The 27355-nt window shown below is 57.3% G+C and overlaps 2 protein-coding genes across 2 annotated transcripts in view; both read left to right on the forward strand.

Annotated features, from left to right (window-relative positions):
* ASCC1 (activating signal cointegrator 1 complex subunit 1) overlaps positions 1–908 on the forward strand; it is a 103975-nt gene extending 103067 nt beyond the window's left edge. The window contains exon 11 of the mRNA XM_078077618.1: positions 624–908. The gene's annotated coding sequence lies outside the window, so the exon portion shown is untranslated. The remainder of the gene's footprint in view (positions 1–623) is intronic.
* On the forward strand, positions 679–26983 carry SPOCK2 (SPARC (osteonectin), cwcv and kazal like domains proteoglycan 2). Its single transcript, XM_036083892.2, has 11 exons — positions 679–1119; positions 14581–14589; positions 14916–14961; positions 15224–15338; positions 16621–16735; positions 18587–18701; positions 19089–19208; positions 19665–19883; positions 21468–21530; positions 22961–23098; positions 23251–26983. The coding sequence occupies exons 1-11, from the start codon at positions 931–933 to the stop codon at positions 23394–23396; spliced, it is 1275 nt and encodes a 424-aa protein (XP_035939785.1). The 5' UTR covers positions 679–930; the 3' UTR covers positions 23397–26983.
* The last annotated feature ends 372 nt before the right edge of the window (positions 26984–27355 follow it).

Below are 27355 nucleotides of genomic sequence, written 5' to 3' on the forward strand. Positions count from 1 at the left end.
AGACGTTTACCTTTTAGGGTTGCCCTAGAAAGGGCTAACAAAAGGGGTGAAGCCCTGAAACAGCTGCTTGGGGAGGAGGACATCTGCCTCTCTTACCCACCATTCAGTGCTGCGGCCTTGCCTGGAAAAAAGCATGTGGGGCTGGGAAGCAATAGTTCTCGGAGGCAGCCAGTTGTTCTGTGGCTTTTGTCTTAACGAAGCTGCCCATGACTGTCCGAGCCATAACCCGCAGCAAGCCAGCTGTCAGGGCTGTGGGACAGGCCCCTCCGGGTGGCCAGCAAGGGGAGACAGAAAGAGTGTCTGTGGCCAAATTCCCTTTCAGACACCTGAGCCTACTGGCTTTGTAACTGGAGAGATTTGTGTCCTCCCCACTCCCATCTTCCCTGGGGAGACACCCCCGGCCCTTTCTCTGGCCCTCCACCCTGGCAGAGACAGCAGGGACATCTCAGGATTTGGATTCCTTGGTTTGCAACTCCCTAAGTGCGAGGCTGGGCTGGGTTCTGCTGCGGTTGGCTGGCGTTTGGCGCTCTCATCTAGCGCTTCCCTTTGAAATCTACCCCCTCCTTTTTTTTTCCGTTTTCTTTTTTTCCTTTTCCTTTTCCTTTTTTTTTTTTTTAAACCAGGTATGATGATGTCAAACGTGATGCTGATGCTACAGTTACAGACACGGCCCCTGCTGGCGCAGCCTCTCTGATTCTCTCTCCCTCTCCGCGTCCAGCGCTGGGCTTTTTCAGACAAGTGCATCTCCTAACCAGGTCACATTTCAGCCGCGACCCACTGTCCGTCTGTCACCGGAGTCAGACCGCAGGAGGAGGGCGGAGGAAGACGACGGCGTTTGCTTCGCCAACCGCGGGGTGGGAAGAAGGACATTAAAATCCTGCAGAAGTCAAGACCACCCCCCACCCAGCTCCCGGTCGGACCCTGACCACGATGCGCGCCCCGGGCTGCGGGCGGCTGGTGCTGCCCCTCCTGCTCCTCGCCGCGGCCGCCTTGGCCGAAGGCGACGCCAAAGGGGTCAAGGAGGGCGAGACCCCCGGCAATTTCATGGAGGACGAGCAATGGCTGTCGTCCATCTCGCAGTACAGCGGCAAGATCAAGCACTGGAACCGCTTTCGAGACGTGAGTCCGCAGGGCCGCGAGGGCCAGGGGCGCGGGTTTGGGGAGGAAGGCTCGGAGCGGAGCCCCGGGCGCCGGGAGCGGTGGCGGCACGTCGCAGCCACCCGCCCCGCAGCCCAGCCGGCTGACCGCACCGAGAGTAAACAACGCGCACCCACCCGCTCCCGCCAGCCGTCGCCGGCCCAGCTCGGCGCCCCCTCCTCGAAACCGCCCCCCCAGGCCCGGGACCCCAAGCCCTAGAGCCGCCGCGGGCGAGTCCCGGGCAAGGAGTTGCTCCGGGGGCGCGCGCTCCAGACGCGGTCTCCACTGCAGGTCGGGCGCCGAGAGGGGCGCGGGATGCAAGTGGGGGTGCAGGGCGGGAGGGGTGGGGGCCCTGGCTGCGGCTGAACCCCCGACCGGCTCCCCTCCTTTTTTGGTGGAAAAAAAAGAGGCCCCCAGGCCTGCCCCCAGCCGGGTGGATGCTGCAGGCTCCACATACGGGGCACTGCAGTAGGGGCAGGTCTGGGTGCGGCCGGCCGGTAGGTAGCATCGTCTTGCGCGAGTGCCCTCTATTCCCACCTTGGGCTTTGGGGGAGGGAGGACAGAAGGGGACAGAGCCCTTGGCTGGGGCTTTGAGTTGGGGATGGGGGGAGGTGTCCTAGCAGTCCTCATTAGGCGACATGGTGAAAGGCGTGTCCATGATTGGGGGCAGGCGACGGCAGTGAAAATAGCCGAGGCCACCTCCGGGTGGCCACTAGAGCCAGGTCTGGGGTCCCCATGCAGAGTGGCGCGAGATCATGGAGGTTGGTTTTCCAGGAGCCGGGGGGGAGCCGGGCCTAGAGAAGGCAGAAGCTCCGATCCGGAGGAAAGACTCCGCAGCCCGGTGGGCTTGAAAAGCAGAGGGGAAAGCCCAGGAGCTGGGTCTGGGGCCCCTTTGGGGACGGGGACGCCTGCCCGAACCCTGGCTTAACCTTGGGCCGAACCTAGCCTGGTGGGGGTTGGGGAGGCGGCTGCGGACTAGCCGGGCTTGCTGCAGCACTTTGTTTACGAGCACCTGTAGATCAGAGGGGAAACCGGAGGCTGCGTTCCCAGAAGGGGGAAGTAGGAGCTGGGGTGGGGGTGGGGGGCGGGTAGCAGAGGGCGTGGCTGGAACCCAGAGAAGGGGGCCGGGTGTGAGGTGGAGGATGGGCCCGGATGTGGATGCACCGCAGGAGAAGAATGCTGGTCCTGGCCACCTAGTGCTCTCAGATGCCTGCCAGTTCCTAGAAAGCCTCTAATACGACCCCAGTTCTCGTTTTTCATTTGCCAAGTTCCCTCATCAGGCCCACCTGGTACAACATTGGCCACACCGTGACCTTTCTCATCTTCTCTTAAATTGTGTGCATGCAGAAGTTCCTTAGAAATGTGTTTAAAACACACATACTTCATATGCTCTCCAGCCAAATGATGGGAAAAGGCAGAGATATAGATCTTTTTGTTATTGTGAGACAAGTGACAGTTTCTCTTCAAAGTCTAACCGGTAGGTTGTAATTCATCAGAAAGGATCGCATGCAGCCAGGTCATCTGGGGCAGAGGGACCTGGGCCCCAGTGTAGGCAGTTTGCCCCACCCACGGCTGGTCCCTGCAAGGGAGGCAGGAGTCCCTGCAAGGCCTTTTCCGAGGCCCCAGCAGGCCCAGCACAGATTAGCTGCAGTCTCCTGCCGCTGCCTGGGAAGCAGCCCCACCACAGCAGCGAGGGGGCGGCAGCAGGCTGGTCCATCCCAAATCCATGTGTCACCGGTCCAGGCCTCCCTCTGACTAGCCGGCTGTTTGATCTTCCAAAGTGAGACTGGTGAAGGTCAGAGGGAAAAGAAATGCTTATCAGAACAGTAAAGGTTTAAAAATAAAGATGCCTCCCCATCTCCCTTTCTCCACCTGCTTCCAATAGCCAACTCTGTAGGTGAGGATAAATAACTGACTGCTTGACCCCCTGGCACAAGGCTGCCCACCTGTCTCCCTGTATTGGTGTCAGTCATTTCCTCCTTCCTCCCATGCTCATCAGAAGAAAGGCACAGGATTATAAATTCTGCAGGGTCTGACCCCATAGGATTCATGGAAAGCTTTAGGGTATGTATTAATTTGGGTGGCCTCAGGTTTTTATAGGGCAGATGTCCTCTAAAACCCCATTTAAGGTAGCCTTGGCTGCGGGAAGACAGGATCAGGGAGAGAGGAGGCCAGGGAAGGATGGGCAGGAGGGTCTGGCTCTGGGGATCCATTGGCAGCTTCTGCAGAAGGGCAGGAGGCTGCTAGCTCAGAGCCACTGCATTGCACAACTCTAGAGGTGCCACAGTGTGATGGTGCCCCCTGGAGTTGTGCGGTGCTCACACTGTCTACAGGGACTCTGCCAATACTACAGACACTTCTCATCCCTCCTCTGTTAGTAGACACCCCACTTTCTACTCTAAAGCCCGAAGGCCCTCTAGTTGGGCACACTAGCATAGGGCTTTATATACATTTCATCAGGCTAGCTTTCTTGAAAATATGTTCCGGGCGCCTGGGTGGCTCAGTTGGTTAAGCGACTGCCTTCGGCTCAGGTCATGATCCTGGAGTCCCGGGATCGAGTCCCACATCGGGCTCCCTGCTCAGCAGGGGGTCTACTTCTCCCTCTGCCCTCTTCCCTCTCGTGCTCTCTGTCTCTCATTCTCTCTCTCGCAAAATAAATAAATAAAAAATCTTAAAAAAAAAAAAAAAAGAAAATATGTTCCTTGGATCGTCAAAGGGGAGATGGACGTTCTTTTGAACCTGTAAGGTGTTGCCAGGTTGTACCAGAACCTTGTTCATAACCACAAAATGGCGCAGGCCCCCAGTTTGCCTGAGTAGAAGGGAGGCAAGAGGAGTGGAATGTTCTTGGGCATAGGATGGAGGAGTCAGTACTGTAGGTTAGGGGCATGTCTCATTAAATGGTGCAGACTGAATTGAGGGGGGAAGATTGAGGGCATCATGTGGAAGAGGTCAGGAGGACAAAGAAGAAGAAGAAAGCGTAGGCAGGTGCTCCAACCTGGAATTGGTCTGAGCTGGTTAGGGGGGAGTTGAGTTTAGCATTCTTTCTCTGAGCGCTAGGATTATAGGGAGGCAGGATTTACCAGCAGAGTAATCCTCCCCTCCAGTAGGTGCAGGGTTGCGTATCCTGTGCTGGGGTAGATTTCCTCTAATGCCCAGTGCCTCGTGCCAAGGAGGAGAGAATTTCATGCCAGAGGAGAGGGGGAGGTTGTGATCTAGCTGTGCCCTCCCCTGGGCAGGCCTGGGCCTTTCAGAGGCCTGCTCCCCGGTGCTATTATCTCCGGCTTCACTCCCTGCAGAACCGGGTGGGACTTGACTGCTGGTCTTCAGAACAGAGCATCCAGGGCCTCGTAGATAGAGACAGACACGTGAGAGGAGCCAGGCCCATTACACAGCATTCTTCCGGGCAGGCTCCAAGAGCCGGTCGAGGCAGCACTGAATGTTCTTTTTCTTCTTGGCTCTTCTTCCCTACTTTGTACTCCACTTCCATTAAAATTTCATGAGATTGACGGGCGTCTCGCACGGTGCCTGGCCCCCAGGAGGCACGCAGTTAACGTACGTTGAATCACTGATTGCAGTGAGCGCTGGCTTACAGCTGGGGTCCCTGCAGTAAACACGTGACATGCATCGTCTCTCGTGCCCCTCAACCACCCTATTTATCATTCGTCATGATCCATGCATTCCGCGGTTGAAGAAACGAAGGCGCAAAGAAGTTAAGTAACATACCGCAGGGCCGAATAGCTAGAAAGTGGCTGAACTGGGATTTGAATCCAGGTCATCTGGTTCAACTCTGCTTTTCAGGGCACTCGAGGCCTAACCCTTAGGGACAAATGGGAAGGAAGAGTCTACCCTGAAGAACAAAGTCTACCCCAGCTTGTGCCCTTGGAGCCTCAAGGTTGCCCTGGGCTGGAGCAGCACCTCTTAGGAAGATGGGCCAAAGCCCTCAGTGTCTTCAGCAGCCCGCCACCAGCCTGCTCCCCACCCCTTACCCTAGCGACACCCCAAAGGCAGCTCTCTACCCAGGAGAGGCAGGAGTGCGGTGTGCTGGGAGAGCCCTGGCCTGGGAGCTGGAAGGCCTGGGTGCGGGTTCAGGCTCTGCCCCTGGCTGGCCACATGATGCCAGGGACGTTGCCTTCCCTCTCCGGCGGGCAAGGAGACCAAAACCGATGCGTCAGCATGGAGGCCTTTCGTCACAGGGCTGGAGGGCATCCATTTCAGGCAGGACTCCCCAGCCCCAAGGCCCCACAGAAAGCTACCCGATGGACCATCATCTCTGGGGCTGGCCCCCACCACGCCTCAGTCTCCGTGAGAAAGACACTGATGTGTGTTCCCTCATTCCCTGCAGATCTGAGCACCTCCCCTGCACGAGGGGCTTCACCTTGATCCTGGGGCCTGGCCCGGGAGAGTAGTGCTTGCTGGCTACTCATGACTCTCAGATTTTTATGATCACCAAGTAAGCCAGTAACAAGGTTTAGCCACAAAGGGGCTCCCTTCTCCCCGCTCCTCCCCTGTCCCCATACCACACACCCAAACCAATGCAAGTGTGGGAATGAGCAGCACAGATGTTTGTAAGTGTGGGTGCGTGAGAAGAACCCCAAACTGGGTCAGAATGGATTCCATAATTGGGGCTTGGGGATGGGAAGGTGAGTCCTTCCCTGGCATCCTCCTCCATTCTGATTTTGAATCCTCTCCCAGCGGGAAGGTCTGGCATCTCCCAGAGCTGTGTCAGCATGGTGAGGGACTCTTGAACACCCAGCAGGGCTCCAGCCTTGGGGAGAGAGGGAGGGAAGAGCACTCTTTACCTGGAGAGGCTGTTGTGTGGTCCTCTCACCTTCCAGGCAGGCTAAAGAGGGTGGAAGATCAACACCACCCCCTCCCATTCTCCAGAAGGTCAGAGGCTGTCTGGAAGACTGGAAGAGCTCTATCCTACCCCATGCCCCAAGGGCCCTGGGAGAACACTCAGCTTGTCTTCCTCATGAGAGGACAGAACTAGCTGTGTGACCTTGTGAGAGCCACTTCATGTTTCTGGCCCTTGATTTTCCCAGGAGCTTAATCGGCTGGCTGAACAGAAGCCTCTACAGAGCCCTTAGCGTTCTATGACTGCAGGAAGATGGTACTAGAGCCAGTCCACAGCCTCTTCACCTGCAGACATACCCCCCCCACCCCTTCCACAAGCTGGGCAGTGGGCAGCACCAAATCAGGATAGGGTGTATATTAGCCAGAGACAGGGAATGCTGAGGAATGGGGCCTAATGGCATCTTGGGGCGAGCACCAGGAGATCGTCATCCTACCCTACATAGGTTTCCCTGCAGGTGTAACATGCTCTTCTTTGGGCGTGGATGCACCACTGTAGCTCACTAGGCCCAGCTGCGGGAGGTAGGGCGATGTGGTTCTGGAAATGGGACAGCTTCGTAGCTCCTAAGGGCTCAACCAGCGTTCATTTGCAGGTATAAGCCCCTCCCCCGGGTTCCTGCGGTATTTATTGGTCAGAAAGTCATTTGGCACACCTTAGTGCTGCCTCGTGGCCTCACACTTGCACTTGTATCTGGAGAGTGCTCCGACTGATATTTTAATGTGTGCTTAGCACGTTCCTCCCATAGTTAACTAAGCCCCTGAGGGCAGGACCTGGGGTTAGACTACTTGTGTACCTTACCTCCCTGTCCTTGGAGCATTGCACAGGCTGTGTGTGCACACTGTAGGCGCTAAGATAAATGCACGTATTATGGAATGTGCCAGAAAGGATCTCAACTAACTCGTCCTGTGATCTGGGGAGATCTCTTGCTCTTTCTGGACCCTGAAATGTGGAGACAGTCAAACTAGAACCCTGGCACCCTGACTCTCCAGTGATTCATTTGTAGGATAAGGGAGTGAATGACATCTTGAAGGAAGGTTGTCCCCTCGCTGTTCTTCCGCCCCTGTGTCTGTGGGCCTGGGCCTGGCTGCAGCCAGCTTCCCCCTTTCTGCCTCCCACTCATCCTCAATATGCCTACAGAGCAATCCGTCCACCTATCAGGCCTGGGAATAGGTAAGCACAGGACTCCCGCAGGTGGAGAATGGATTCCCCAAGGCAGGGCATCCTGCCCCTCCAGCTCCCTTCATCAGAAAAGAGGTCAAGGCTTCACTCAGCTGGAAGGACAAGCCAGGCCTGGCCAGTGCCTTACCCCTGCCTGAATGCAACCCTCTGGCTCATGTTCCCTTGCACAGGCTGGAGCACATAGAAGAGTCTGAACTTACTCAGGTTCTTTCCCCCCTATCCTCAGAGTTCTCGGTTTGCAAGAGCTGGGAGAGTAGAACTGTGCAGCGTCAGCGGCACTAAGCCCCTACCTTTTCCAGATGGAGACGCAGACCCAGAGAAGTGCAGGCACCCGAGAACCCTTCTCTCTTCTCAGCCCAGGATTCTTTCCCCGCACCATGCCTGTGTTTCCGCAGAGGTTTAAATCCTTAATCTGGGCTTTAAATCCTGCCTCCCCACTCATGTTCCAGAAGGGAAAACAAGGTCTCAAGGCAACTCAGAATAGAATTTCAGGCCCCATCTCCCTGTTCTCTGCCCTTTATGGCCCCCTGAGGCTGCTGCTTAGAACCAGAAACCCAAGGAGGGTGGGGAGGAGGATGGCTGAGATGCCCCGAGTAGTGGAGAGGTCAAGCCCATGGAGTGGGGGCATTGCTGCTTGCATACCTGAGGCCAGGGGGAGCCCCTGGCATGCTGGGAGTGATAAGCACATTTTTGCCCTCCAAGGAAATTCCTCCAAGGGGTGGGGTGGGGGGGGGAGACGGAGAGTCTCCCAGATGCCTGTCTCCTTCTGTTTGTGCAGGCCTAACCCAGAGCGTCTGCCACCCCCTCCCAGAGGGGACAAATATTTAACAACTGCCCCTGTTTTCACGTCCTCCACACGGCGGCCACAGCCTCCTCAAGGTGCCTTCTGCCTGGGCATGTGACGGAGGTGTCTGTCCTCAGCTGAGAAGGAGCCTAGATGGCCCCCCTTTGGCCCCTCCCCATTCCTTTCTGGGCTCCTCACTCCGTGCTCCTCTGGCTGTTTGCAGGGAGGGACGAGAGAGGCCCCAGCCACAAGTGCCCCCACTCCTGGGCCTTCTCCAGGGGCCTGGGCTCCATCGGAGGCTCCCTCGCCGGAGGAATGAGGCAAAAATAATGCCAGGCACAGGGCCTTTCAGAGGTTGAGAGAGGCCTGGCCCACTTCCATTGTTAGAGGTTCTTAATCTAGTAAAAAATGAAGAAATGCCATAGCAAGATTGCAAAAGTTGTGCTTTATTGAAAGTCTCATGATGAACATCTCGTCCTGTTGGTGTGCCTCTGTCTCATTTGGTGACAATGTCAGAAGTCTATACTGGAGGGCCCTGATGACCGTGAGACCCCAAAGTGCCTCTGGCCCATCCCTCCCTGAGGCTCCCACCGTGTGTGCCGAAGAACCCAGGCTTCGGTGGTCCAGTTTTGTGGCTTTTGAAGTCTAGAGCTTCATAGTTCATCCAGTCCTCTGAGACATTGCCCTGGGTCCCTCCACAGCTCAGGGAGGAAGGCAAGGGAGTCAGCCCGTTTCATAGATGAGGAAGTGGGGCCCGGGGGTCCGGTCAGGGCAGTACTGGAGCCTGCAGACTTGCTGGCAGAGGCAAGGCCAAACGGGGACCCCGTGCCCTGATTCCGGACAGTTAGTCTCCCCATCACACTGTGATGCAAAGAGGCAGCGGAGGTTTGCCCAGGTGCTCTTAGTCCAATCAATCAGGGCCTTGAGGGGCTGCTCTTCTTTGGCTACAATCACTGCAGGGTCCCGTCCTCCTCAGCAGATGGAGAGGCTGGGAGAGATTGGGTTAATTCAAGCTGTGAAGTGAGCGGGTGATTTGGGTGCTAATTAAAATGACAGGAAGTAAACAGCGCTTGGAAACACCCAGCATGTGCCCCCTAAGCCCGGCTAGGCCTGCGCACTTGCCACCATCTCTCCCCCAGCTTGGCACAGTGGGCCCCGTCTCCATGGCAACCGTGCTGAGCCGCAGAGATCAAAGCAGGAGATGGGTGAGCTCCAAACCAGCCAAACCAGGGGCTTAGGAAGGGGTTTCTGGGAAGCGCCTGGGGAAGGCGGTGTCCAGGTGTCTTTCCCCACCATAGCCAGCCCCTCCTCTGGCTCCAGGACGCCCTGCTGAGGGCTTGGAGCAGAGCTGGTGCGGTGGGCGGAACCACCCCCAAGCTGGGATCGGACCTCTGGGTCCAGCCCCTGGCCTGGGACTTTCCTCATCCGCTAAAGTTTATGGGTTTATGGAGCAGCCCGGAGGCCTGGTTAGGGACACAGATTCTGGAATCACAGTTCTGGGGGTGCTAGTACTCTTCTGCTGTGCAATTGACATGTGATCCTGCATAAGTGACTTCACGTCTCTAAGCCTCGGTGTTATCATCTGAGAAGTGGGGATAACAATAGTAATTTTCTCTTGGGGTTGTTGTAAAGAGTACCAGAGCGAATGAATATAAAGTGCTCAGCACGGGCGCCTGGGTGGTTCAGTTGGTTAAGCGACTGCCTTCGGCTCAGGTCATGATCCTGCAGTCCCAGGATCGAGTACTGCGTCGGGCTCCCTGCTCAGCGGTGAGTCTGCTTCTCCCTCTGACCCTCCCCCCTCTCATGCTCTCTCTCTCAAATAAATAAGTAAAATCTTTAAAAAAAAATAAAGTGCTCAGCACAATGTCTGCCACGTGGTAATTGCTGAAAAGATGTTAGCTGTTATCAGCACTATTTTTACTATGGGCTAGGTGCTGGGCATAGACGGATGAATTTTATAGGGTGTCTGCCCTCCAGGAACTGGCCATCTCAATCGGGCGAAGCAACAGCATTGTGTGATGTAAGTGGGACAATCGGCCTGAAGGAAAGCTGGGCTTGGGGCTGCGTTAGGGAAGATGATGCCTGAGCTGGGTTTTGAAAGATGAATAGAAGTCCTGGAGCTGGATGCAGATACACATCCTGCATGAGGAAGAAGGCTGTGCCGAGGTCTGGCCATGCTGAAGCCGCTGCTGGAAAGACATGGGGCTGGCATAGCCAGGAACAGATCGGGAGAAGATGGACTTTCTTCTGTAGGTGACAGGGAACCAGTGAGGGTTTGTTTTTTTTTTTTAAGATTTTATTTATTTATTTGACAGAGAGAGAGAAAGAGAGAGAGAGCACAAGCAGGGGGAGCAGCAGACAGAGGAAGAAGCAGGCTCCCCGCTGAGCAGGGAGCCAGATGCAGGACTCCCTCCCAGGATGCTGGGATCATGACCTGAGCTGAAGGCAGACGCTTAACCGATTGAGCCACCCAGGCGCCCCAGTGAGGGTTTTTAAATATAATATTTATTGTAGTTTTTCCCCCTTCATTAGAAAGTAAAACATGTTCACTGGGGCACCTGGCTGGCTTGGTTGGTAGAGCATGTTACTCTTGATCTTGGAGTTGTGAGTTCAAGCCCCGCGTTGGGCCTAGAGCTAACTTAAAATTTTAAAAAAATACATAAAAATTAAAAAAATAGAAAGTAAAACATGTTCACATTTTAGAAAATTTGGAGAATTGGAAAAAGGCAGAAAGATGTCAAAATTCTCTATTTCTATCCCCCGGAGGAAATCACCATTAATTTTTTTGGTATGAATCCTTTGTACCTACTAACCTTTAAGATTTTTTTCAAAAATGAGAGTGAAGTATATTCAGTGAAGGGTTTTAAGGTCGGGATTGTGTCTGGAAGGATCCCTGCAGCTGCAGGGATGTGGACGACAAAAGACAGGGAGACCCCCGGGGACACCACAGACTTGAGGCCCTCACTGGCAAGGCGGGAGGGGGAAGGGACCCAATGCGGGGAGGGCTGGTTGGGTAGAGCCAGGTGGGGTGGACAGGATGTGGGGATGATAAGGGCAGCCTTGGCCTCACTCTTGTCAGCTTGGAGAGGGTGCTGTGATGAGCACTCCAGGGGAGAAGGCCGGGAGCCCGGGTTCCAGTGAGTCAGCCTGTGCCTCGCGCACTGAGCATCTGCTTTGTGTGAGAGGGAGGGAGTAGCTGCTCTTTTTCCTCCCTGAGGCCCCATGGTGGAGGTGACGATGCCAGAGGAGATGAGGAGAGCATTTGAGACCTAAGATGCAGAGCCGGCAGGACCCCACCCCTCAGAGCAGCCCCGGACCTGTGGGAGCTCTGGCAGCTCTATCGCCTGGAAGGTGCCACTGGGCTCAGGTGGCTCTGGGCAACAGGCAGTTGAAACGCTCCGCAGGTGATTCTACTGTGCAGCCATTACTGAGACCTACATGGCACAGAGGAGGGCTCTCCAGCCCGAGGCTGCAGAGTGAGCCAGGCTGAGAGCGGTCTCTGCGTGCAGATTGCTCCCCATCCCTTCTGCACCCCCTTCTCAGCGCAAGACTGTTCCTCTCTGAGTGAGAGAGGCCTCCGCTATGCAGGCCAGGTCAGCCAAGGAATCCTGGCTCGGCTCTTCTGTCTTCTGACCCTTGGCCAGGTGCTCTGCCTCTCTGGGCCTCAGTTTCCTCCTCTTCTATGGGGTTGATCCTACTGGTCCTGCCTGCTTCACCGCAGGACCACTGTGCGGAGCACCGCTGGGCACAGGGGGTGGTCATGGCGGCTGAAACCAACCACGTAAAATACATGTGCTCTTTCTTTGCCCAGAAATGCAGATCTCGGCCCAGGACCCACCTTCCCTCTGGCCTGGCCCTCGCTCCAGAGCACTGGACATGGGCTCTTCCGAATCCTTGTTTCTCAGGGGAGGACATGATCGATGGGCAGCAGAGCACGGACAGAACCAGGCTCCCTGTTTCCTGAGAAGATCCTAGTGCCTTTATGGGACCATTTGTCACAACTGCTAATAAGCCCACTCGGGTGCCATAAATAGACACCATTGCATTGAAAGGCATTATTCACACTTGCCAACTAATACCTCCTTTTCAGCTTATAGATGGTGCCTGCCCACACCCGACCTCAGGGGCCCCTAAATGTGTCCCTGGGCTCTGCCCCCATGCTGCCCACAGGACCTCGTCACCCTTCTCCGAGGGACGCCTCAAGGGCGGTTCTCCTCACACCGCACTGGTCTCTGCTGTCCCTGGGGCGGGGAGCGGCGAGCTCTGCCTTTTCCACATGCAGGGGCTTTGCATGGGGCCTCTCCCTGCCCATTTCCTGCTCCCGCACCAAGAGTCCTTGGTCTCTTCTGCTATAAGGGGTACACCAGGTACCCCTGAGACGCCACCTTTAATCTCTGGGGAGTTTCAGGAGATGGGTGCTGAGTTCCTAAAGGTCAAGGTGCTTGCCCAAGGTGTGCTGGGAAGGGGAGTGTGGGCACTATGTGACCCCGGGCCCTCTCTTTTCCTCATCCCCCTCTCTGGCTGGCTGTTCCCACTCTCCTGGGAGCGAGGGCTTCTCGGACATGTCAGGGGCCGGGGTGGGGGGGCGGAAGGCCTGGGCAGAGTGAAAGGTTAGGAGAGAGAGAAAGAGGAGATGGACGAAGAGATGCACAGAAACACACATGAAAGCAAGACAGGGAGGGCAGAACTGGTGCAGCGAGCCCCTTGTGGGGAGAGCTCTGCTGCTCTGTCTGCCCTCCTCTTCCTCCCCAGCCCTGCCTCGCCCTGTCTCTCTCTGTGGAAGAGACAAGAAGGCCAAGCCTGAGGGAGGGCCTTGGCCCCCAGTGTGAAAACTGGGGGCTGCTCACAGAAGTGGGCTTTGTTAACCTCATTTCTGGATAAAAACCATCTGGCATTGGGTGAGCTGCCTCGAAGTGTCCTTGTTTCCTACGCACACCCAGTGTGCGCTGTTCCTCACACGTGCGTGCATATGGACACGTGCTCACAGATGGGACTTGCACACCGGCACATCTACGTGCTCTAGGACATGTGCTCACGGGTGTGCATGTGTGCACCTGGGGCCCTCACGAATGCACACGCAAGGGTACACACGTGGCCATGGTGTGCTCTGCCTGGGTGTGATGCCCACTGCCTGCTTGTTCCTGGCGCCTTCCTGGCCTTTGCCCAGGAGGCCGTGTTGATAAAGGCCCTTGTCCCTGCCTGTTCCTCTGGTGCTTGTCAACTTCCAGGGGAGATGGCAGTGGCCCCGGAGCCCTTGGGCTTTCAAAGCACTTGTGGATGCCCTCCTGTGTGCTTGTTGCTGCCCCCATGCGGGAGCCCTCTGGTGCGGCAGCCCCAGGTCCTCTTCTCTGGGCCGGACAGGTGTCTGGCCCCCTCCCACCCCCACCCCACAGTGTGGCCTCTGCCTCCCATCGCTGCACAGCTCTGATCCTTGGGTGGCTGGGACTCAGGATGAAGGGCGCAGCTGCACGTGGCTCCTCATGGCCTTGACCCCCCGGCTCCCGGAGCCCCATGCAGAGGAGGCCGGCAGCTGGCTCCTTGGCACAGCCAGATTGCAGTCCCGAGAGGCCGTCCCCCAGCCTGCCTGGTGGAGCTTCCACCCGGAGCGCCCTGGGAGCTGTATGCTGGTTGTCAGCAGCCGCCTCTGCCCCATGAGGGCTAGTGGGGAAACCAGAGGGGGCTGGGGATTTGGTGCCAGGGAGCTAGGCTGGGTGTGAGCTGCTCTGCCTCTGGCCACAGCGGGTTCGTGGGCCCTGGGGAGGCCCCTGTGGCTGGAGCAGGGCGAGCAGCTGTCTCCGGGTGCCTTAGGTCTCGGAGACTATGTGTTGTGGCCAAAAGGGAGGTCTGTGCTGGGCGTCGGGAGACCGGGGTTCTGAGACACTGGGATCTGGGGTGGGTCACCTCCTGTCTCTGGGCTGTTTGGCCTCTCCCGCACACACAGAGGGCTGGGCCAGATGATCTCCGAGGGCTTTCTCAGGATCTTCTGAATCTGAAGATTTGCAGCTGGGCCATGGGAACCGGGGAAACCAGTGACATTGGGAGGAACCGCGGCCCCCCTTTCTCTCAGTGCACCATCTGGCCCCTACAGCAAAGTCAGACCTTGAGTGAACAACAGTCCCCGTGCAGTGGAAGAGAGCCCCCCACCCTCGCCGCACTCACAGGGTGGCCGGTGGTGGGGGAGGGGACTGCCAAGGGAGGGACCCTGGCAGAGGGAGAGAGGGGCATTTCTGGGACACTTAGGGCACAGGCGTGAGAACCACTGTTCCCGGGCAGTATGAGTCCCTTAGACATCTGTCCTAATGGTCGGGCCAGGGCAATGGAGAGATGGGACCTCGCCCTCTCAAAGTCATGCGCCTCACCTCCCGTGCTCCTAGAGCCAGCCCTGAGTGGCGCCAGGCCTTAAGCTCCCTGTAGTGAAGACACAGGAATACTGTCGTCCAGTGGGAGGCCATAGAGCTTAGAGGACCGTAGCAATCAGAGAGCATTGCCCAGTGCCTGTGGTCACATGATGAGGCCTGCAGAGCTCTGGGACCACACGGGCTGAGGGTGGGCATCACACTAAAATCCCCATCTCCTTCTCTCCTCCTGCTCCATTTCCCGTGGCCTGCTGCTGCTTCCTGATCCCCAGGAGGTGGAGGTGAGTACTGCCGGGGGGCCCCACACCCCACCCTCCTCTCTTTTCCCTCTCCCTGACTTCTCCTTCCCTGCAGCACCCAGTATGGGATGGAGGGGTAAGGAATATATGAGCGAGGCTGGAATAAGGATTTAGGGGGATAGAGTTCTGGGGGAGCTGCTGGCAGAGCTTGGGGGGCCAGGGGTCATCTGGGTAGCCACTGGGGTGATGGCAGTTAGCATGCGGGAGCAGGTCCAGCCCTCCTCCCTCCTGGCCCTGGAGTTGAGCCTTGGCTCCAGGATCTAACTCTCAGCCCTTCCCTTCTTCCTTGCCGCCCTGTCCTTCCTTAGGATGACTACATCAAGAGCTGGGAGGACAATCAGCAAGGAGATGAAGGTAACATGCCCCTCCTAGGTGAGGGACTATGACTGACACCCGTGAACACTTGAGACCCGCCAAGGGCACGTGCCAACCATGGCCTTGGGGGCTCTGTGGGAGCCGGGCCCTGATGGGAGTGGGGCTTCTGGAGCCGAGGAGCTTTGGTTCTCAGGGCTACTGCAGAGAGGAGCTTCTCGGCTCAGAAGTGGGGCTGGGGGCTTCCTGGGCTCTCTGGCACTGATTTCCGGGTGACCTGTGTCCTGGCCCTGTGTCCCGGCAGCCCTGGACACCACCAAGGACCCCTGCCAGAAGGTGAAGTGCAGCCGTCACAAGGTGTGCATCGCCCAGGGCTACCAGCGGGCCATGTGCATCAGCCGCAAGAAGCTGGAGCACAGGTGAGGGGCTTGGGGAGTGGGGGTTCTGGGGGCGTTGCTTAAATAGCAAGGGCTTGCCTGATCATCTCCTATGTGGCAGTTACCTGTTGCTGCAAAATGACCTACCCCGAAACTTTGTGCTTTAGGCAACAAATGTATTATCTCACTCAGTTTCTGAGGGTCAGGAATCTAGAAGTGGTTCTCTTGGATGGTTCTGGCTCAGGGTCTGCCATGAGGTTACAGTCAAGGTGCTGGCCGGGGCTGCATCATTTGAAGGCTGGATTGCTGTTGGTTCTAGTCATAGACTTCTCTCCATAGGGATGATTGAGTGTCCTCACAACATGGTAGCTGGCCTCCCCTCAGCGAGGCATCCAAAGGAGAGAGAGAACAAGGAGGAAGCCACAATGTCACTTATGATCTAGTCTCGGAAATCATACGTTGTTACTTCTGCCACTTCTCTTTGTTAGGAGCGAGTCTCCAGGGGAAGGGAATTACACTCCATCTTTTGAAGGGAGGAGTGTCAAAGAATCTGTAGACATATTCTAAGACCACCACACTATGTGAGATCCATCACCAAGCAGTGTGGGATTCAGGGAAAGGCATCTCCCCTCTCTGGGACTCGGTGTCCATATCCGTAAGACAAATAGGTTGGCCCAGATAGTTTGAGATTCTTTCCAGCTCTGACATGCAACGACTTAATGAAATATTTAAGGTTGTAGCTCCTGAGGCTTGCAGAGGAGGGAAAGGTGTTAGCTCCAGCCCAAGGACAAGACCTGCCAGGATCCAAGACCCCTGGAAAAGGTCTCATTTCCCTCCCCTCTCTCCAGGAATCCAGGTTTTTATGTTAACTCTTCCATTTTGTAAATGTTGGTGAATAACTCAAAGCCAAGCACCTTTGGGCGCCAAACAGAATGAGTCTCTGGGCCAGATACAGCCCACGGGCCATCAATTTGCAAACTCTGATTTGGTGTGACCCCTTATGCAAGGTGCGACTCCTTTTTAAGTATTGCAGTCAGACCTGGAGTTGCTGCCTGAAGGCCCTGCTGGACTCGGTAACCACAGGAGAGGGGTAGCTGGGGGTCTGCACCCTGCCCAGTTGGCTCCATCCACCCTTAGGAGCCGGAGGAGGGTCTGGCTGGGGCTGATGGGGAGGGTGGGCAGGGGCAGGGAGGAGGCTGCAGGTGCTATAGATCACCAGGGCCAGCTTCCTGTTGGAGCCAGTCTCTTGAACCTTCCCTTTGTGTTTCTCTCTCTCATTTTTGCCTCCACCCCCTGTGCCCTCCCCATCCCTGTCCTCCTGTAGGATCAAGCAGCCTGCCCCGAAGCTCCCTGGAAACAAAGAGACCATCTGCAAGCCCTGTCACGTGGCCCCGCTCGCCTCAGTCTGTGGCTCGGATGGCCACACTTACAGCTCGGTGGTGAGGAGCTCTGGCCCCAGGTGGGGGGCGGGATGGGGGGCTGGGTTGACACCCGAAGCCACGGGGAGCAGAGAGGACAACGAACCAGGGCCTCCGGCGGGGCTCCCAGGGCTGACACAGGCCGGATGTCCTCGGTCAGTGCATGCGATGTGGCTGACCGTAGAAGGGACACCCGAGCCCTGGGCTGGGGCTGAGAGTCGGAGCCAGACCCCACCCCTGGCCTGACGCAGGTGCAGGTGGGCAGGTAACTGCGAGTCAGAGCAAGTGAGGTAAGTCAAGAAAGTACCCAGGGCTCTGGAAGGAAAGAGCCATGTCATCCAGTTGTCGGGGTTGGGGGTTGACGGATGGAGCTTTCCACAGGCAGATTTCCACCCAGAGGGGATGGTGTTCACCAGCAAGCACCAGGCATTCTGGGGCAGGAGAAAATAATTCTCCATGAGACAACCATGTGGGAGGGAATGGTGGTTGGGGGGAGTGAATCCCTACCTTATAGGAGTGTTATGAAGGTTAAGTGAGACATTCGTGAAAGCATTTTATAAATTCTAAAGGACCATAGAAATGCAGGTGCTAATTGTGAATGCTTCTGCTAGCCAGCAGGGGTTGAGAGTTACTTGGTTTTTGGAGGGCACTGTCAGCTAGGGTTGGGTTCTAGGGCTTAGGAACCCTTTCGGGGTGACATGCAGATTTATGAGTCACAGTGTCACAGGCTGTGGGAAACGGGGAAGTTCACCGGGAGGGGAGAGAGACTGCGCCAGAGGCTGAAGGCAGAAGGTGCACTGGGAGGGGCGCCTGGGTGGCTCAGTCCTTAGGCATCTGCCTTGGGCTCAGGTCATGATCCCAGGGTCCTGGGATCGAGCCCCGCGTCGGGCTCCCTGCTCGGCGGGAAGCCTGCTTCTCCCTCTCCCACTCCCCCTGCTTGTGTTCCCTCTCTTGCTGTGTCTCTGTCTGTCAAATAAATAAATAAAATCTTTAAAAAAAAAAAAAAAAAAGAAGCTGCACTGGGGAGGCGGGAGGGAGAGGGAGGAAGAGAAGAGTGCTGTCACACAGCCCCAGGGCAGAGCGAGATTTGGGTGGGAAGCTGTGTTCTGAGGGTCACAGAGCTGTCCTTCGGGGAGGTATAGGTCATCCGGAGGTCTGGCTTCCATCCCAGCCCCTTGGCCTTGGGCAAGTCACTGGGCCTCTCTGAGCTTCCGTGTTCTCTGCTGAGCAGCCAGGGACCAAGGGAGATGCTATTAAACACTACGACCCCTTCTCATTAGCTGTCATCCCACGGGGATGAACCAGACAGGACCAGGGAAAACACTTTAAGGGCAAGGAGTAGACGAGACCCTCTCCAAGGCCGGCTTCTGCAAACAGCTGTGGCAGAGGGTTTTTAGTAAAGGCAGGGAGTTAGCAGCTGTGAGCAGAGAGCCGGCGTCTGTTGTCCAGAGAGCCGGGCGGAGCCCATTGGAGGTAACATGGAAAGACCACTGAGGGAGGGGCCAGCAGCCAGTTCCCCGGGGACCGGGGGACTGTGGTAAGAAGGAAGATAGGCCAGAGGGCCAGGAGGCAGCTAAATAGGGGAGGTGGGTGGGTGGGGGTAAGGGCGTGGGGGAGACTGGTGTCCTGGGAAAGATAAATGTGCAGAGACGTTAAGCTGGTGCAGACCAGGGTTCATGGGAGCCCCTGAATCCCTGGGAACCCCTTTCCAGGCCTGCTGTCCCCCCAACACTATGTACCTTTGGCCCCCCAGAGGAACCTGCTGTCCCTCCTGTCAGATGTGGCTGCCTGGTAGGCTCGAAGTACCCCCCCTACAAGTAGCCATGGGTGAGCCCCCCCCAGTCACACAACCCGACCTTTCTTCTCATGCAGTGCAAGCTGGAGCAGCAGGCCTGCCTGAGCAGCAAGCAGCTGACCGTGAGATGTGAGGGCCCCTGCCCCTGCCCCACAGAGCAGGCCTCCCCCTCCGCCACCGACGGCAAGCCAGGTAATGCTGGTGCTGGGCCCCAGCCAGGCTGGGGGAGCCCTCCCTGCCAACATCTCCTGGGGTGCCTCCTTCAGGGCTCTGGGATGCTAAGAGAGGTTCACAGAGCAGGAAGGGAGAAGTGGCAAAAACAAGGACAGGCCTGAGGACCCGTGGGGCTGGAGGGCTTGGGTCTCAGGTATAGGGAGCATGCGCTGTGTGGTTTAGTGCTAGGGACTACGGGGGGAGGAAGATGGGAGAGGGTGGGAGGGGGCCTTTGATTTCTCACTCCCCTTCCCTCCTGACCACTGCCCAGGGTCTGGCCTGTAGGGCAGCATCCCAAGCTGAGACCATGCTGTGCTTCACCCCACCTTCACCCACGCCCCTTTCTCCCCATTCTGCCGACTGTAGAGACCTGCACAGGTCAAGACCTGGCTGACCTGGGGGACCGGCTGCGGGACTGGTTCCAGCTCCTTCATGAGAACGCCAAGCAAAATGGCTCGGCCGGCAGTGGGGCCAACCTGGCCAGTGGTACAGAAGCTGCTTGCTCTGCCTGGGTGGAGGGAGGGCAATGGGGCGACAGGTGTGCCCTGAGCCAGCCTGCCTTGTGTTCCCTCCTGCCAGGCCCTGAGCCTCGAAAAGGGCCTAAACCCTGGAACAAGGAGAAGGAGACTTCAGCTAGACAGGAGGGGTTTGGGTTAGCTATTGGAAGAACTTCTACAAGTGGGTGGAAGGAGCTTAAACCCTGAAATGGGTAGCCAAGAGAAGGCAAGAAATTATCTTCCCTGAAGGGCTTTCCAAACAGGGTTTTGAATGGCTTAGGTGCAGTCCCGTGTAGAGGCAGAGGGTCCGACCTTCGGCTATTCTTGAGTTACATTCTGAGCTGCCCTGACCCTGACCCTGAACAGATGGAGAGGTGGAGGGATGGGTGGACAGATGGATGGAGTGGTTTACCTTGAGTGTGCCTGAACCTGGCCTTCTCCCCAGGGCTGGACAAGAGCCTGGGAGCCAGCTGCAAGGACTCCATTGGCTGGATGTTCTCCAAGCTGGACACCAGTGCTGACCTCTTCCTGGACCAGACCGAGCTGGCCGCCATCAACCTGGACAAGTATGAGGTCTGCATCCGCCCCTTCTTCAATTCCTGCGACACCTACAAGGACGGCCGTGTCTCCACTGCTGAGTGGTGCTTCTGCTTCTGGAGGGAGAGTGAGTGTGGCCCCTGGCTGGCCCCCCTGCCCCTCACCACAGACCACCTGCCCCTCGCTGGCCCCGCCCCCTCGTTGCCCCCCCCCCCCCCCAGCTCACCTGCTCCCTGCCCTCTCCAGTGCCTCATCTGTTGGAGCCTAGGAAAACCAGCACTTTAACTCCATTCCTTGGCAAGCTCCTTGGTGATCCAGATTTTGTGGGTCCTGAAGCATATGCACGTTGGGAAAGTTAAAACTATAAATGTGAAATTTCTAGGGCCCTTTGGGGCCTTGGAGAGGGCTGCTGGGTCCTACAGCTGAAGCCTATTGGCTTCTCAATGATTCCACTTCTGGGCACATCTCACATTATTTACCCCAAATCTGTGATCCTCAGCCTTAGAGATAGGACATCATTTGCTAGCTTTCTATATCCTGAACCAGAGCTGGGCATGTGCTTGGAGACCATCCAGGCCAGGCGGCAACCATCGTCAGTGGGGAAACTGAGGTTCCCAGGGGTCAGCGGGCCGGCCGGCCTGGAGGTAGGGGAGGCCCTGGTGCTCCGCCTCGGGTGTCCTGCCTGGTTCCTGCCGCGGTCGTGGGCTGGAAGCAGTACAGCCTCCGCGGCCTGAGGCCCGGCCTTCCTCAAGGGCTCCACCAGAGGCTGGTTTGGGACGTGGGGCAAGGCACTGAATCTTTCCAAGTTCGGTTTCTTCATCCCATTTGGGAGATACCACCTGTGTGGGAGACTGTTGTGAGGGTGAACGGAGAAAATCTGGGTACAGAGCACCATGTCAACCACAAATCCATCTGCCGGGGTGTCTCGGTCACTTTTAGGGACCCCGCCTGCCCCGCCTTCTGGCACTTTCACCTTCCAGGTCTTTGGAGCTCATTCTGTCCATTCTGTACAGCAGCCAACTTGGGCAGGAGGCTGGGGACTGATCTCATTTTACCGTCAGCCCGGCCTCTCGCTGGGAAGGGCTAGGGACTTCTCATGGTGACAGGTTAGTTAGATTTGGCTGCAATTACATCTGGGCGGCTGCTTCTTTTTTTTTTCTTTTTTTTAAGTAGGCTCCATGCCCAGCATGGAGCCCAACACGGGGCTTGAACTCATGACCCTGAGGTCAAGACCTGAGCTGAGACCAAGATTTGGATGTTTAACTGACTGAGCCACCCAGGAGCCCCTCTTTTTGAGCTTCTGTCTATCCTTCCCTCTGGTCTTATGTTTCCCCTTGGGTCTCTCCCCTGGGGAATCTGTGCACTCCACCTCCTCTTCTGGATCCTGTGTCCTCATCCCATGAATTCCCAACATCTCAGGGAGCCCTGGGCTTCTCGGGGCACCTCAGCCCATGCCACAGCCATGGAAAGGCCTCCCTCAGTTGGAGCTTTTTTTTTTTTTTTTTAATCTTGCAGAGCCCCTGTGTCAATTTTTGGGAACTTGGAGGGATCTGTGCATCCCATTACCACTGTGGGGCTTCCCCAAATCAAAGCCCGGGTATTTTCATCTTGCAGAGCCTCCTGCCTGGGCTTCCAAGCCTTGGGGGCCGCTCTGTGAGTCCGACCAGCACTATGGGATGGCCCCCATCAGAGACTGCTTCTCTCCCCACAGAGCCTCCCTGCCTGGTGGAGCTGGAGCGCATCCAGATCCAGGAGGCTTCCAAGAAGAAGCCAGGTGAGGGGGCTCGCTGGGCTGGGCTTGGAGGAGGCAGGGGAGGGGTGCCCCAGGGTCCCCCTGAGGCCTGGAGACTCCAGCCCCTGGGCATTATGGAAGACGCTGAACCCAGAGGAGGCTGTGGCCTAGGAAGACAGGAAAGGGAACTCCCCTCCCGTTCTTATCCTCATGGTGGGACAGGATCTCCCAAGCAGCCCCTCAATAAGTGCATTTTAAGCACTCATTTTGTGTCCATCCATTCTGGGTCTGGAGGATGGGATGACAGAAGGTTCCTAGAACCCTCCATTCAGTTCACTTCGGTAGGGATGTATGTGCAAAACTCAGGTGAGTCCCCTCTGTAGCAGATGTTCATGTGTGCGGCAAATACTCGAACGTCAGCCCCAGAGGGAACCGTAGACCCGGCCCAGGTCGGAACTGATGGGCGAGACAGACTTGGTCCCTGGTCTCAGAAAGCACACAGGCTACTTGGGAAAACACAACACAGAGGTTGACACACCAAAAAGACAGAACCACCCACGGTGGCTCGTGTACGTGTTGTGCCGAGGGAGAACACCGTGGGTAGAAGTTAGCCTGCGGGTGTGCGAAGGCCTCTGGGGGACCTGGTGTTCAAAGGAAGACCTGAGAGATGAGAAGGAGACCGCCACGGGCAGGAGAAAGCTCGAGGTTCTTGGGAAACAGAAAGGAAGGGCCCACATGGCTGGATCATGGTGGCTGAGGGGACAGAGGGCCACAAGGCAGATCCCATGGGGCCTTGTGGCGACTTGAAAGCAGCTTGGTATCTAACTGGGCCCACACGATCAGCGCACATGGGACCCAATGCTGGAACCACCCCACAGAGCCTTGTGGACCGAGAGCCCCGTGGCCTTCGGGGATGGGTGTTAGTGCTCCTTCCGCCCGGAAGCCACGGTCTTCCCTCCTGGAAGCAGTCCTCTCGGGTCTGTGTTCCCTGAGCGTGCTCACTGGGCCTCAGGGTGCCCGTCCTGTAGTGCCTGGAACTGTCATTTCGATGTGTGTCTCACCCGCCTCCCCGCAGGGGCAGAGTCTCTGTCTGCTCTCAGAAGTCTGTCAGGTGGGCAGAGGGGCCACAGTTCCAGGGCCTGAGGGAGAGCGGGTGGGCCCTGAGGCTGAGAGGAGAAGCCCTGGCATTGCTGACAGCCGACAGCCCGGCCACAGGATCAGCTGCAGGAGCGAGGGCGTTGAGCACTGTGACATCAGGGGGGAAGCTTTTCCCGGCTCCAGTCGGTCAAGCCAGAAGAGATGCTCGTGTCCAGCCCTGGACATCTGGGCTTGTCGGGCAGCTGGTACCTGGGCTGGCTGCGCTCTGGTGGGGTCTGGACCCTTGCTCGTGCCCCAGGCTCCAGGGCCACCTCTCCAAAGAGCTCACGCCCCAAGGCGCCTGCTTTGACCCTGCTGGTCCCTGTCACATTCAGGAAGCTTCATCCCGAGCTGTGATGAGGACGGCTACTACCGGAAGATGCAGTGTGACCAGAGCAGGGGTGACTGCTGGTGCGTGGACCAGCTGGGCCTGGAGCTGACAGGCACCCGCACGCACGGCAGCCCCGACTGCGGTAAGGGCCCGGCGGCAGCGTGGGCGCCCCCCCCAGCCCCGTGACCTGCCCTGGGAGGGCTCGTGGGGGGCCTGGCTGGGTGCTCCCTGCTGGCAGGGCGGAGAGGCTGCCAGCGGGGCCCTAACCTGCCCCTCGGCTTGTTCCCCTCACAGACGACCTCGTGGGCTTCTCAGGGGACTTTGGGAGTGGTGTCGGCTGGGAGGATGAGGAGGAGAAGGAGACAGAGGAAGCAGGCGAGGAGGCTGAGGAGGAGGAGGGCGAGGCGGGCGAGGCGGACGACGGAGGCTACATCTGGTAGATGGCCCTCGGGGAGCCGTGGCAGGCCAGGGTGCCGATGGCCGGGGGAGACGGGCCAGCAGAGACCTGGACAGAAGCAGGCAGCTTACGCATGGATCCGGAAAATACAGTTGGAAGGACCCTGGCTCCAGCGGGGAGGACTGGATGTGTGAGTGTGCATGGCACGTGTGTGGCCTCTGTGGCCAGGACGTGTGAATGTGTGTGAGTGTGGCATGCGCTGACAAATGTGTCCTTGGTCCACACTGCTCCAAAGACCTCCTTGTTGTTTGCTTTCCATTTATTGTTGGTTTTAAAGTGCACACACCCACACACATGCACCCACCACAAGGTCAAAACTGAAGAAATGAGATGCCCCCTGCCATGTCCCCAAGCCCCCTCCAAGCCTGTCCCGACACCCTTGGGTTGCCCTGACTGGGGTTTCTTGTCTTGATTGCTCTCCTTGCTTCCAGCCCTGCTTCCTACTGCCCTTGCCTGCCCTCTCCCACTCCCCTTTTTAGGTGTCCCCATTACAGAGAGGAGGGAAGGCAGGGAGCTGCCTGCTGGCTGGGGTCCTCCTGGAGCCGGGCCAGTGTGGCTGGGACACCCCCACCAGCCTCTGGTGACATGGCTGGGACACCGACTACAGTGAGCCCTTTCCGTGTGCTGGACTCCCCAGCACCAGAGAAACTCTGCTCTCCTAACCCAAGCCCGTGGGAGCGAGGGTGACGGAAGCTGAGAGGCTGGGGGAGGGCAAGGCCTGGCCGCCAAGCTGCTGAGGTGGAGCAGAGGGAGGAGGAAGAAGAATGCAGATCTGGCGGTAGCTCTTAGGAGCGGAGGCTGGGTAGCCCTTGAGTGCCAGACCCTTGAACAGCCCGGCCCCTTCCTCTGGGCCTCAGGTGGGGGCCTGGTCTGGGCTGTTCCCTTGGAGGCAGTGGGCGGTGGTTATGCAGGTGGGTTCTGCCTGGCCTTGTGGGGCTCCTGCACTGCGCTTGTTCCCCTGGCCCCCCTGGGAGCCTGAGGATGAGGCAGCAGGTGAAGACGCTGGGTCTCAGCCAGGGGGGTGTGTGTGTGTGTGTGTGCGCGTGCATCCACCTCCTCTCCCATCCAGACCAATGGGAAGCTTGTCCCTGAGACATGGAGAGGGAGAAGCAGTGAAAAGCTCCACCTCCTGTGGCCTTTCTCCATCTCTCCTCCAGAGGGCGGCACCAGGCCCATTTCCATCCCCCTCCCCTGCCAGTGCCAGGACCTTCCCTCTGACCTCTCGGAGGGTCCCCTGAGGCTGCTCTAGTGGAGGGGCTTCTCCAGGCTCCAAAGTGTTCAGGAGTTGTGAAGTCAGAGGAGACAGGACTGGGGCCACACCTCCCTGTTCCCCCAAATCTCCTTACCAGCTGGGAGCCAGGATGGATGAGACCGGGCCCCATGTTTTGGGTTTCTTTTTGTTTTCTTTCCTAATCTGTCCCATTCTCCCCATTGAAGCAAATTTCTTAACACTTTGGGTGAAGAATTTCTAACCTGGACCTGGGCCTCTGCTGCCCTTCTGTGTGTGGTGAGTGCAGTGTGTGTGTGTGTGTGTGTGTGAGCGGCTGTATGTGTGTGAATGTGTGTGAGAGCCTGGGGGCCACCCCCCGGGGGCCTGGGGTGTGAGGAGGGGTGGCTGTGTGGGGGCCCCGGGGCGAGGCTCCCTGGACAGGGCTCCAGCCAGTCCCTCCCCGGCTTCTGCAGCATCCGCTAAGTCTGTTGGGCCTTATGGAAGAACCTCACCCTGTCTGCCCCTTTGACCACACCCCGGAGTCAGCATCTTCCCAGTCCTGTCCTGGGGAAAACAGCGAAACCGCAGCTAGCCCCATGAGCCGCTTCTCATCCCGCAGCACAGGGTAGGGTGTCGCGCTGTCCCAGACCCCCCATGTCCCGTCTCCCCCCCCCCCACGGCTCCCCCTGCCCTCCCACCTCCTCCCTCTGGCCCCGGCTCAGTTCAGGGAACCGCCCTCTGCTCCCTGAGCAGCCGCCCCTCCGAGCTACTTGAAGCTTCCCGCTCTCGCTAGGATTGGAGTCTGTCTGTCTCTTCCCTCTGCCCCAGCTGAGGCTTCTGGAACTGTCACTGGGCGCGGCTGTTGAGGAGGCTGGGGCATTCCGGGGTGGGGAGGGGGCAGAGAGGAAGGGGCACCCCTCTCTCACTGTTGCCCTCCCCTCCTGGGGGCACAAGCTCTCTCTGTGTCTCTGGGTCTTCTGGTTGTGCACGTTTCTTATGACCTTGTAAATATGTTGTAGAAAGAAAGCAAAAGGCATTGAATTAGACCCTGGTGGGACTCAGGGGTCCAGCCTTGCCCTGTCTCTGAAGCCCCCACCCTGCTTTTCACCCCACTCTCTGAGACTGAGCCCCCCACCCCCAGAGCTAGGACAAAGCGTCTTGTTCCCAGGGGGCTGACAGCCTCCAAGTGACTTCTTGTCAGACAAGCTGCAGGCTTTCTCGTGAGCAGGGCTGCAGGACGGGCCTTCCTTGGCTCCTCGGATTCATGCCCCTGACCAAGCTGCCTGCCACCCAGCGCCTGCCATGGCCCTCTACATGGACATCCTCTCTCCCCTGGTTTAGGCAGGCAGTGGAATTAGGGCTCTGTTGAAAAGAGCTCAACCAAATTTGAAGAGCAGTTTCTTGCCTGGCCCCGGAGCTGCCCATGGCCGCCCCAGGCCTCCTCACCCACGGGTGCTGGGAGAGATGGGTACGTCTAAGATGGCGGAGTTGGAGTTGGAGAGAACAAATGTGCCTTGAGAGACCACTCAGAGGGTTCAGGGTGATGGGGAAGGAGGCATGGCACTCGAGCTCAGGAAGGAGGAAGAGGAAGGCGAAGTTGATGAGGGCACCATGGGGCATCATGACGGCCCCCTCTTGTCCAACTGGTGATGTGACTGCAGGTGGTCAGTGGTCACACTTCGTTCCCCACACCAGCCCACCTGGTGTTAGTGGCCACCCATGCGCCTTTCATGAGCTCTGTCTGCTTCCAACTTCACCTCTGAGTGGGTGGGACCCACATGGGAACCCTCCATTTCACCAAAGCCTCACCGCAGCCCTTGGGGAGGACAAATGGCTAATCTGCTGACACCCGGCGCCATCGTTGTGAGGCTGTGGGCTGGCGGGGGTCAAAGGGAAGAGACACCGGGGGTACAAAAGGAGACTCGAGACATCCCGAGGAAGTCCCAAGCAGAGCAAACTGCTTTATAGCCTGAAGCCTACTTAAATTGTGTAATGTGCAATAACTGAGCTTAGAGTTAAGAATTGTGTTCAAGTGCTTGGATTTCCGTCTGTATATTTCAGTGCTGAAATCGTATCTTTCAGTAATTTTAGATGTCTTAAAAAAAATCGAAAAACAAAGTGTTAGACCGTGTATGTGCATTGATGGGCACTCAAGCGTCCCGTGAGTCACCCCACCCTCTCCCTTTCCCTTGTGCCCTCAGTCCCTCACCCCTAGCCCCCCCTCCACTTGGGGACCCTGCCTCGTGTTGTCTTTATCTGCCTATTACTCAGCCTAAGGAAACAAGTACACTCCACACATGCATAAAGGAAATCAAATGTTATTTTTAAGAAAACAGAAAATAAAAACTTTATAAACACCACCTCCTGGCAATGTTCTGATTACTCTTTCCCTCGGTGTCATCTTTTACAAAAATGACATTCTCAGGTGCGCTCCCAGCTACAGACACATGGGCGGCATTCTCCCCCTATGCACCTTCCTATGTGAGACCCCAGAGAGGGTGGGGCTGGGAGCGGGGGCCTGATCTGAGGGGAGAACCAAGAGCAACTTAGAAGGATTTTTGGTATTATTACAAATCTACATGCATTCTGTATTTGTATATATGCCAGTAAACACATCCATACTGCAGAGCAGAGATCAAACCTTATGTCCTGCTTTTCCCGTTTAACTTACTATGAACCTTTCCCCACGTTATTAAAATCATTGGAAGACATGACTTTAATAGTTGCATAGT

This window comes from Halichoerus grypus, chromosome 7 (assembly GCF_964656455.1).
Source record: "Halichoerus grypus chromosome 7, mHalGry1.hap1.1, whole genome shotgun sequence".
Lineage (NCBI taxonomy): Eukaryota > Metazoa > Chordata > Mammalia > Carnivora > Phocidae > Halichoerus > Halichoerus grypus.